This window comes from Ranitomeya imitator, chromosome 2 (assembly GCF_032444005.1).
Source record: "Ranitomeya imitator isolate aRanImi1 chromosome 2, aRanImi1.pri, whole genome shotgun sequence".
Classification (NCBI taxonomy): Eukaryota; Metazoa; Chordata; class Amphibia; order Anura; family Dendrobatidae; genus Ranitomeya; species Ranitomeya imitator.
The window spans coordinates 772,170,467-772,181,133 of NC_091283.1; the positions used below are offsets into that span (position 1 = coordinate 772,170,467).

Genomic DNA, 10,667 nt, shown 5'->3' on the forward strand with positions numbered 1-10,667 from the left:
TATTAATATGCGGGCCACAAACACTTCTGCACCCACGGGCGCTTCTCAACCAACCATGCATCCGGTACTCATCAGGCACTGTGAAATAATGCAAAAATACATCTGTGCGCGGCTGTCGGCATCAACATTGTGCTATTATAAGTTTATGGTTCTGTAAAGAACACGCAACACATACAGAACTCACACACACACACAAATACACACAGCACACAACACGCACACATTTCTCAAAATGCCATACACTTCAGAATATATTTGCAATTCACTACGCATGTAACACATATTTCTTCGCCCCACACGCATTTAACAGTCTTTCATATGTATCGCAGAAAGATTTTAGTTCCAACTGCGGGTCAGCGGCTTAAAGAAAAGTTATTGTGGCCTTGATTCTGGGGTAACACATGTTTATAAATATAGCCTAGTCGTGTATTTATTTTACACATGGTTTATAACACATTTCATGGCCTTGATTCTGGGGTAACACATGTTTATAAATATAGCCTAGTCGTGTATTTATTTTACACATGGTTTATAACACATTTCATTTGTTTTTGTTGTTTGATTGTCATGTAAGAAGCGTTGTGTTTTATACGAATATAAAAGTGACACATTCCCATATATTATTACAGCTTTCATTAATTCTACATTATTTTAGCACATATTAATTTTACACTATTAATTTTACAGGAGCCTGTGCTGCCTATAATTTGACTCCTTTTTATACAAAGACATCTAACATATACAGACTTTTAATATTTTTGTGTAAAATCGCGGTCAGACAGGCACAAACACACACACACACACACACACGCACACAACACAGAACCACACACAACAAACACACAGAACCCACACACACACACACACACACACACACACAAGAAATAGACATTTAGGACTTATTTATGTTATTATCTTTATGCACTTTGAATGTGCTGTCTATAATTTGACTCTATCCTTGTTTTGTTGAAAATAACTGGACATACATAAGAAACCGGGCAATATATCTTTATAGAAATAACACTTCTGCACTCTTTGTGTATTTCTATCAGTTTTATTCAGGCATTTATAACACAACATGTTTGATATTGGTAATTTGATTCTGGGAACACATTTTAAGTTACTGCTGCACATGTATTACTGTTTTTCTTGTTTTTTGTGTAAAATTTCGTTGTTGGTTTACAAAGACATTTCTTTGAGAAATGTGTAGCATAACCAATTACCCATCACGGCCACTAGATGGCAGAATATCATATTAATTATTCTGGGATAACATTTCTCTTTGTGCCTATTAATTTTACAGGAGCCTGTGCTGCCTATAATTTGACTCCTTTTTATACAAAGACATCTAACATATACAGACTTTTAATATTTTTGTGTAAAATCGCGGTCAGACAGGCACAAACACACACACACACACACACGCACACAACACAGAACCACACACAACAAACACACAGAACCCACACACACACACACACACACAAGAAATAGACATTTAGGACTTATTTATGTTATTATCTTTATGCACTTTGAATGTGCTGTCTATAATTTGACTCTATCCTTGTTTTGTTGAAAATAACTGGACATACATAAGAAACCGGGCAATATATCTTTATAGAAATAACACTTCTGCACTCTTTGTGTATTTCTATCAGTTTTATTCAGGCATTTATAACACAACATGTTTGATATTGGTAATTTGATTCTGGGAACACATTTTAAGTTACTGCTGCACATGTATTACTGTTTTTCTTGTTTTTTGTGTAAAATTTCGTTGTTGGCTTACAAAGACATTTCTTTGAGAAATGTGTAGCATAACCAATTACCCATCACGGCCACTAGATGGCAGAATATCATATTAATTATTCTGGGATAACATTTCTCTTTGGGCATTTCTATCAGTTTTATTTATGCTTTTATAACACAACATGTCTGCTATTGTTAATTTGATTCGGGGATAACACATGTTTATAAAAATAACGCTATAGCAAGCGGTAATGTCAAATTCTGAAAATAGCCATTTTATATTGAATTACTAACATTTTTCTATTTTAGCGCTGACACAGCCACATATATTATTCCAGCTTTCTTTAATTCTGCATTATTTTATCACATGATGAAAATAGTCATTTTATATTGAATTACTGCAGCTCGCGGCGCGTTACCACTGGTCTCGTTTCTCAATTAATTTCCCAGCTGACGACGCTATCTATAATTCTGCGTATACCTTAGGCGTGTATTTACATGACAGTGTAATTATTTCTCACAATAAAACAACAGCTCAAATTTTAAGTTAGCTAACAGCATAATGATGACAAATGCATCTTTGCGGAATCTGATAACGACACGCTGAACAAAGGACGGAGCCTGACAAATACACACAACACACAACACGCACATATTATGAAAAATGACAACCATTGTATGTGATTTAAAAAACTTTAGTTAGATTTATCAGGGGTGATTTAGTTTGAAAGCACGCAGCTCCTCGGTAATGTCATGTGTTGGACACGCATTTAACAGTCTTTCATATGTATCGCAGAAAGATTTTAGTTCCATCTGTGCGAGTTTGCTTTGAGCGTACTGCGCAGACATGTCAGTAAACATTTTGACATGGTCAGCATCCCACGAAGGACGACCTGTGTAAGGTGTATGTACAGCAACTTTCTGCTTTCTACCTACACGGCGTCGGGATACGGTTCGTTTCTTTAGAGGTAATACAGGGGCAAAAACGCTAGAAAAGTCTGCAAGAGCAGTATCTGCAGATTGCACAGTCTGGCACACAGGTATATTGAGGGGCTCTGTGGGTGACCACAGACCCTCGGAGAGCTGCTCAATTTCTCTGTTTTCAGGCGTAACTTGGGGTATGGCGCCTGTGCTATTGGCGGGCCGTGTTATGCGGGGCCGAGCGTTCGGCGCTGCACGTTTCTCTCTTGAAACGTTCGTATATTTCTGATGTGAAATCTTGGGGCTTGGATTCCCGGGTTGTTTTGGTGCAGCGTAGCATTCATCACGATCCACAACACAGATGGGCGAGAGAGATGTTGTTCGCACCGCCGTATTAGCTCTTTGTGGTTGATTCTCTTCAGTGTCGTAATTACGCCAGTGCAAAACTCGTTGTTGAAGAGGCGACGTATCTAAAAGAAAAGATACAAGTGGCGGTTAGCCGCGAAACGGCGCAAAATTGGAAAAGCTAAACGGCGACGCATAGCTATGATCATACGTAATATTTGAAAAGTTAATGGGGACAGGTAGCCATGAAATCATTGTAACAATATTTACATAAACCTGTATAGAGCAGTCCAGATATATACTTACAAGTATGAAGCGGGAATTGTCCCACATCAGCTCCTGGTTTAACGGGAGGCGCAATGCTCAAACTCGCAGAGGCGGGAATATTCTCTTTTTCAAGCTGTATTTTCCGGGCAACTAGATTAGCGGGTGTAAGTAAAAATATAACGATTAGCGAACACAGAATTGATTTTCTACACAAAACTGCAGCGGTGAGAAGAATATATATATATTCAAAAATGAATTTTCTGACAGTTAGCTAGCAGCTGTAAGTAAATATGAGTATTACACAAAAGTGAGAATCGACTGTATTTCAAGTGAACAGATACCTTTTCTATTCTTGAAACATCGGTGTAACGAGTTGCCGCGTCTTTTAGGCGCATCGGGTTTCGCTGAAGTTGCAGGGTTCTTGACATCTATGATCTCCACGTCTGAACCCAGCGTATCGCGTGGTTCGGGAACACACCAGTTTTCAGCCATAGCGTCAGATGTCTCCGTGTCAGTATCTGTATGAGAAATTGCGCGTAGTTCGTGTTTACATACAAAGGATTAAAGCAACTGATATAGTATAATATAGTTTTACGGTATAAACATATTTGCGGTGTAAATTAATATAGCAAGACTTATGCCGCTATATATTAATAATTCAGTATTATATTGACGGCTACCGCTATTATTTGTTTTATTAATTTAATCATATATTTATTATGCCATAATTTGTGTAATACAATAGTTAATAGATGCTATAGTTTTACGCCATAAACAGTATATATTAACATAGATAATATATATATATATATATATATTTAGCTTTCTTACATGTGATACATGAAAGATAAATATCTTTGTACCGTGTTACAATGACATTTTTCCCTATCTAAAAGCAAAAAGGTGCTCCTAATTACCCATGATGAGATGAAGAGCAGGCCCATTATCGGCTATCGGCGCCACGGCTTCAATGCGCGCATAATTCTGCGTTATGAAATTATTGCGCCAATCGGGCGACATACACGGCTCTTAAATAAGAAAGAATGCATGAATATATAATTAATATAATTTACTTATAATATAATGACACAATCAGAATGAGTCAATACTCTGTACATTATACGCGTATAATACCTAATTGTGTGCTTGCAAGAAGGGGGCTGCATTGCTCGCGAGGGTATTGGGCGTCCATCTTAAATAAATAGGGGATAAGTTTTATCTATAACTGCGCCGCCAATAAATACAGTTTAAAACTACGTTACAAAAATATGCTTTACAGGCATTGATAATATTAGACCGCAAATAAAACAGTAAACACCTACTTTTCAGAGAGTAGCGCAACTGTTCAGAGAGAAATTACCACCCACCGTGAACACACCTACAGGAAACCGCATTATACGCCACCCGTGACTAATTGCGCGCACATGTCAGATAACAATGGTTGTTATGACTCAGCCATAAGCCTTTCTATATTAATTATGTCCCACAAATATTGCTTATACAGTAAAAACTATATTATACATCGCTACTAAATATGCAGTTAGCTGCCAGTATAACACTAACTTATTAAACAAATAACATCCTTAATTATGGTTTAGAGATGCATAGTTAAATATAATTATGCATTTGCGAATAATAACACAACTGTCTTATATACTTACATTTAGAATAGCTCTGCTTTTTATCCTAGTCGGACTTCTGGTGGATGTCTGTTGTACTGTAGTGGGACAGTCAGCTGTATTTATCCTGAGTGTCAGAAAGCAACTCAGGTGTTAACACCCAGAAACACACCCAGTTACGCCACATCACACGCCTTCTGTTAACACCCAGAACACAGTCATACATGCAATTAATGCATGTATTAACTCGGTATTATACGCGTATAATGTACAGAGTATTGACTCATTCTGATTGTGTCATTATATTATAAGTAAATTATATTAATTATATATTCATGCATTCTTTCTTATTTAAGAGCCGTGTATGTCGCCCGATTGGCGCAATAATTTCATAACGCAGAATTATGCGCGCATTGAAGCCGTGGCGCCGATAGCCGATAATGGGCCTGCTCTTCATCTCATCATGGGTAATTAGGAGCACCTTTTTGCTTTTAGATAGGGAAAAATGTCATTGTAACACGGTACAAAGATATTTATCTTTCATGTATCACATGTAAGAAAGCTAAATATATATATATATATATATATTATCTATGTTAATATATACTGTTTATGGCGTAAAACTATAGCATCTATTAACTATTGTATTACACAAATTATGGCATAATAAATATATGATTAAATTAATAAAACAAATAATAGCGGTAGCCGTCAATATAATACTGAATTATTAATATATAGCGGCATAAGTCTTGCTATATTAATTTACACCGCAAATATGTTTATACCGTAAAACTATATTATACTATATCAGTTGCTTTAATCCTTTGTATGTAAACACGAACTACGCGCAATTTCTCATACAGATACTGACACGGAGACATCTGACGCTATGGCTGAAAACTGGTGTGTTCCCGAACCACGCGATACGCTGGGTTCAGACGTGGAGATCATAGATGTCAAGAACCCTGCAACTTCAGCGAAACCCGATGCGCCTAAAAGACGCGGCAACTCGTTACACCGATGTTTCAAGAATAGAAAAGGTATCTGTTCACTTGAAATACAGTCGATTCTCACTTTTGTGTAATACTCATATTTACTTACAGCTGCTAGCTAACTGTCAGAAAATTCATTTTTGAATATATATATATTCTTCTCACCGCTGCAGTTTTGTGTAGAAAATCAATTCTGTGTTCGCTAATCGTTATATTTTTACTTACACCCGCTAATCTAGTTGCCCGGAAAATACAGCTTGAAAAAGAGAATATTCCCGCCTCTGCGAGTTTGAGCATTGCGCCTCCCGTTAAACCAGGAGCTGATGTGGGACAATTCCCGCTTCATACTTGTAAGTATATATCTGGACTGCTCTATACAGGTTTATGTAAATATTGTTACAATGATTTCATGGCTACCTGTCCCCATTAACTTTTCAAATATTACGTATGATCATAGCTATGCGTCGCCGTTTAGCTTTTCCAATTTTGCGCCGTTTCGCGGCTAACCGCCACTTGTATCTTTTCTTTTAGATACGTCGCCTCTTCAACAACGAGTTTTGCACTGGCGTAATTACGACACTGAAGAGAATCAACCACAAAGAGCTAATACGGCGGTGCGAACAACATCTCTCTCGCCCATCTGTGTTGTGGATCGTGATGAATGCTACGCTGCACCAAAACAACCCGGGAATCCAAGCCCCAAGATTTCACATCAGAAATATACGAACGTTTCAAGAGAGAAACGTGCAGCGCCGAACGCTCGGCCCCGCATAACACGGCCCGCCAATAGCACAGGCGCCATACCCCAAGTTACGCCTGAAAACAGAGAAATTGAGCAGCTCTCCGAGGGTCTGTGGTCACCCACAGAGCCCCTCAATATACCTGTGTGCCAGACTGTGCAATCTGCAGATACTGCTCTTGCAGACTTTTCTAGCGTTTTTGCCCCTGTATTACCTCTAAAGAAACGAACCGTATCCCGACGCCGTGTAGGTAGAAAGCAGAAAGTTGCTGTACATACACCTTACACAGGTCGTCCTTCGTGGGATGCTGACCATGTCAAAATGTTTACTGACATGTCTGCGCAGTACGCTCAAAGCAAACTCGCACAGATGGAACTAAAATCTTTCTGCGATACATATGAAAGACTGTTAAATGCGTGTCCAACACATGACATTACCGAGGAGCTGCGTGCTTTCAAACTAAATCACCCCTGATAAATCTAACTAAAGTTTTTTAAATCACATACAATGGTTGTCATTTTTCATAATATGTGCGTGTTGTGTGTTGTGTGTATTTGTCAGGCTCCGTCCTTTGTTCAGCGTGTCGTTATCAGATTCCGCAAAGATGCATTTGTCATCATTATGCTGTTAGCTAACTTAAAATTTGAGCTGTTGTTTTATTGTGAGAAATAATTACACTGTCATGTAAATACACGCCTAAGGTATACGCAGAATTATAGATAGCGTCGTCAGCTGGGAAATTAATTGAGAAACGAGACCAGTGGTAACGCGCCGCGAGCTGCAGTAATTCAATATAAAATGACTATTTTCATCATGTGATAAAATAATGCAGAATTAAAGAAAGCTGGAATAATATATGTGGCTGTGTCAGCGCTAAAATAGAAAAATGTTAGTAATTCAATATAAAATGGCTATTTTCAGAATTTGACATTACCGCTTGCTATAGCGTTATTTTTATAAACATGTGTTATCCCCGAATCAAATTAACAATAGCAGACATGTTGTGTTATAAAAGCATAAATAAAACTGATAGAAATGCCCAAAGAGAAATGTTATCCCAGAATAATTAATATGATATTCTGCCATCTAGTGGCCGTGATGGGTAATTGGTTATGCTGCACATTTCTCAAAGAAATGTCTTTGTAAGCCAACAACGAAATTTTACACAAAAAACAAGAAAAACAGTAATACATGTGCAGCAGTAACTTAAAATGTGTTCCCAGAATCAAATTACCAATATCAAACATGTTGTGTTATAAATGCCTGAATAAAACTGATAGAAATACACAAAGAGTGCAGAAGTGTTATTTCTATAAAGATATATTGCCCGGTTTCTTATGTATGTCCAGTTATTTTCAACAAAACAAGGATAGAGTCAAATTATAGACAGCACATTCAAAGTGCATAAAGATAATAACATAAATAAGTCCTAAATGTCTATTTCTTGTGTGTGTGTGTGTGTGTGTGGGTTCTGTGTGTTTGTTGTGTGTGGTTCTGTGTTGTGTGCGTGTGTGTGTGTGTGTGTGTTTGTGCCTGTCTGACCGCGATTTTACACAAAAATATTAAAAGTCTGTATATGTTAGATGTCTTTGTATAAAAAGGAGTCAAATTATAGGCAGCACAGGCTCCTGTAAAATTAATAGGCACAAAGAGAAATGTTATCCCAGAATAATTAATATGATATTCTGCCATCTAGTGGCCGTGATGGGTAATTGGTTATGCTACACATTTCTCAAAGAAATGTCTTTGTAAACCAACAACGAAATTTTACACAAAAAACAAGAAAAACAGTAATACATGTGCAGCAGTAACTTAAAATGTGTTCCCAGAATCAAATTACCAATATCAAACATGTTGTGTTATAAATGCCTGAATAAAACTGATAGAAATACACAAAGAGTGCAGAAGTGTTATTTCTATAAAGATATATTGCCCGGTTTCTTATGTATGTCCAGTTATTTTCAACAAAACAAGGATAGAGTCAAATTATAGACAGCACATTCAAAGTGCATAAAGATAATAACATAAATAAGTCCTAAATGTCTATTTCTTGTGTGTGTGTGTGTGTGTGTGTGTGTGTGGGTTCTGTGTGTTTGTTGTGTGTGGTTCTGTGTTGTGTGCGTGTGTGTGTGTGTGTGTGTGTTTGTGCCTGTCTGACCGCGATTTTACACAAAAATATTAAAAGTCTGTATATGTTAGATGTCTTTGTATAAAAAGGAGTCAAATTATAGGCAGCACAGGCTCCTGTAAAATTAATAGTGTAAAATTAATATGTGCTAAAATAATGTAGAATTAATGAAAGCTGTAATAATATATGGGAATGTGTCACTTTTATATTCGTATAAAACACAACGCTTCTTACATGACAATCAAACAACAAAAACAAATGAAATGTGTTATAAACCATGTGTAAAATAAATACACGACTAGGCTATATTTATAAACATGTGTTACCCCAGAATCAAGGCCATGAAATGTGTTATAAACCATGTGTAAAATAAATACACGACTAGGCTATATTTATAAACATGTGTTACCCCAGAATCAAGGCCACAATAACTTTTCTTTAAGCCGCTGACCCGCAGTTGGAACTAAAATCTTTCTGCGATACATATGAAAGACTGTTAAATGCGTGTGGGGCGAAGAAATATGTGTTACATGCGTAGTGAATTGCAAATATATTCTGAAGTGTATGGCATTTTGAGAAATGTGTGCGTGTTGTGTGCTGTGTGTATTTGTGTGTGTGTGTGAGTTCTGTATGTGTTGCGTGTTCTTTACAGAACCATAAACTTATAATAGCACAATGTTGATGCCGACAGCCGCGCACAGATGTATTTTTGCATTATTTCACAGTGCCTGATGAGTACCGGATGCATGGTTGGTTGAGAAGCGCCCGTGGGTGCAGAAGTGTTTGTGGCCCGCATATTAATAAAGTACAAAAAATCCCTGACCTATGTGGTCAGCATATTAATAAAGTGCAAAAACATGATAACATAAGTCCTAAATGACTAATAACCGCATATTAATAAAGTGCAAAAACATGATAACATAAGTCCTAAATGCCTAATAATCGCATATTAATCATAAATAAGTTCTAAATGTCTATTTCTTGTGTGTTGTATGTTAATAAAGTGCAAAAATCACTGGCGACAGGTCTCAGCCCATAAAGAAAAAGAAGCGCCTACTAAAACAGGCCGGCGGGTTTATCGGTCCTCTTTTAGCTTTTGCAATCCCAATAATAACAAGCCTGATCGCCGGAAGATAATGGAGCATACAACGAAAATGTATCTAGTCCCCAAACAGGAGCTAGACAAACTAAGACCCGGTACTACAGATAACATACGCGACAGTGTTATTCGGCGCCTTGATGGTGAGATTAGCGACATTTTACAGCGTCGTGACATTCCCGATGATGTGAAAATTAAAATGTATAGCGCTGTGCTACAACGCTACTTGGTACATACGAGGCACAGCTCAAAAGAAGTAACGGCTTTAAATCTCGTTAGCCCTCCTGATCCTGGTCAGCAGCAATTGCCAAATACCGACTCTGATAAAAATCATGAGATCGCTGAAATTGTCGGCCATATAAACCAAAGATATAAAAAGAATGCTGAATTTTTACTAAACAGGCTGCTGCAGAATAAAAATGTCACAGCATGGAATAATAATGCTGAATTTATTTTCAAAGGATCCGTAATACCAGGGTCTAACTTACTGGATTTGGTACGTAGTACAACGCAGAGTCATGCTCTGAACAGTAGAAATTTACCGCCGGGTTGGGATTCATTTATGCAGGCTATGGCAGAGCTAAATATGCCGTCTACAGTTGTGGGTAACCCCGCTACTAGGAAGCTTTTAGATGAATTAAAAATTACCAACAGTGAGACACGCTCTGTATCTACACCGCTGAAGTTAGCGGCGTCACCCCGTACAATTCAATCTTTACATTCCCCGTCATTAGGTACCACACGTGGAACTTTGCTACCTAAAAAAAGGTCTCTACCGCTGCTACAAACCATGTGGCTCACGAT

The 10,667-nt window shown here is 37.5% G+C and overlaps 2 protein-coding genes across 2 annotated transcripts; one reads left to right on the forward strand and one right to left on the reverse strand.

Annotated features, from left to right (window-relative positions):
• Positions 1-1,270: 1,270 nt before the first annotated feature.
• On the reverse strand, positions 1,271-5,013 carry LOC138665733 (uncharacterized). Its single transcript, XM_069753483.1, has 6 exons — positions 4,944-5,013; positions 4,417-4,474; positions 4,200-4,310; positions 3,624-3,800; positions 3,322-3,432; positions 1,271-3,140 (listed from the first exon to the last, which is right to left on the reverse strand). Exons 2-6 carry the CDS (start codon positions 4,472-4,474, stop codon positions 2,458-2,460), a joined length of 1,140 nt encoding a protein of 379 aa, XP_069609584.1. The 5' UTR covers positions 4,944-5,013; the 3' UTR covers positions 1,271-2,457.
• A 770-nt stretch (positions 5,014-5,783) lies between these two features.
• LOC138667773 (uncharacterized) lies at positions 5,784-7,486 on the forward strand. The gene is made up of 3 exons (XM_069755866.1): positions 5,784-5,944; positions 6,136-6,246; positions 6,428-7,486. Exons 1-3 carry the CDS (start codon positions 5,794-5,796, stop codon positions 7,108-7,110), a joined length of 945 nt encoding a protein of 314 aa, XP_069611967.1. The 5' UTR covers positions 5,784-5,793; the 3' UTR covers positions 7,111-7,486.
• Positions 7,487-10,667: the final 3,181 nt, after the last annotated feature.

Excerpts from the sequence above, each read along its gene's own strand:
- LOC138665733 (XM_069753483.1), bottom strand. The coding sequence starts at position 4,474 with ATGGACGCCCAATACCCTCGCGAGCAATGCAGCCCCCTTCTTGCAAGC. Across the intron at positions 4,311-4,416 it reads TCTTGCAAGCACACAATTAG|AGCCGTGTATGTCGCCCGAT; the intron begins GTATTATACGCG and ends TTCTTATTTAAG. Across the intron at positions 3,141-3,321 it reads ACAATTCCCGCTTCATACTT|ATACGTCGCCTCTTCAACAA; the intron begins GTAAGTATATAT and ends CTTTTCTTTTAG.
- LOC138667773 (XM_069755866.1), top strand. The coding sequence starts at position 5,794 with ATGGCTGAAAACTGGTGTGTTCCCGAACCACGCGATACGCTGGGTTCA. Across the intron at positions 5,945-6,135 it reads ATGTTTCAAGAATAGAAAAG|TTGCCCGGAAAATACAGCTT; the intron begins GTATCTGTTCAC and ends CCGCTAATCTAG. Across the intron at positions 6,247-6,427 it reads ACAATTCCCGCTTCATACTT|ATACGTCGCCTCTTCAACAA; the intron begins GTAAGTATATAT and ends CTTTTCTTTTAG.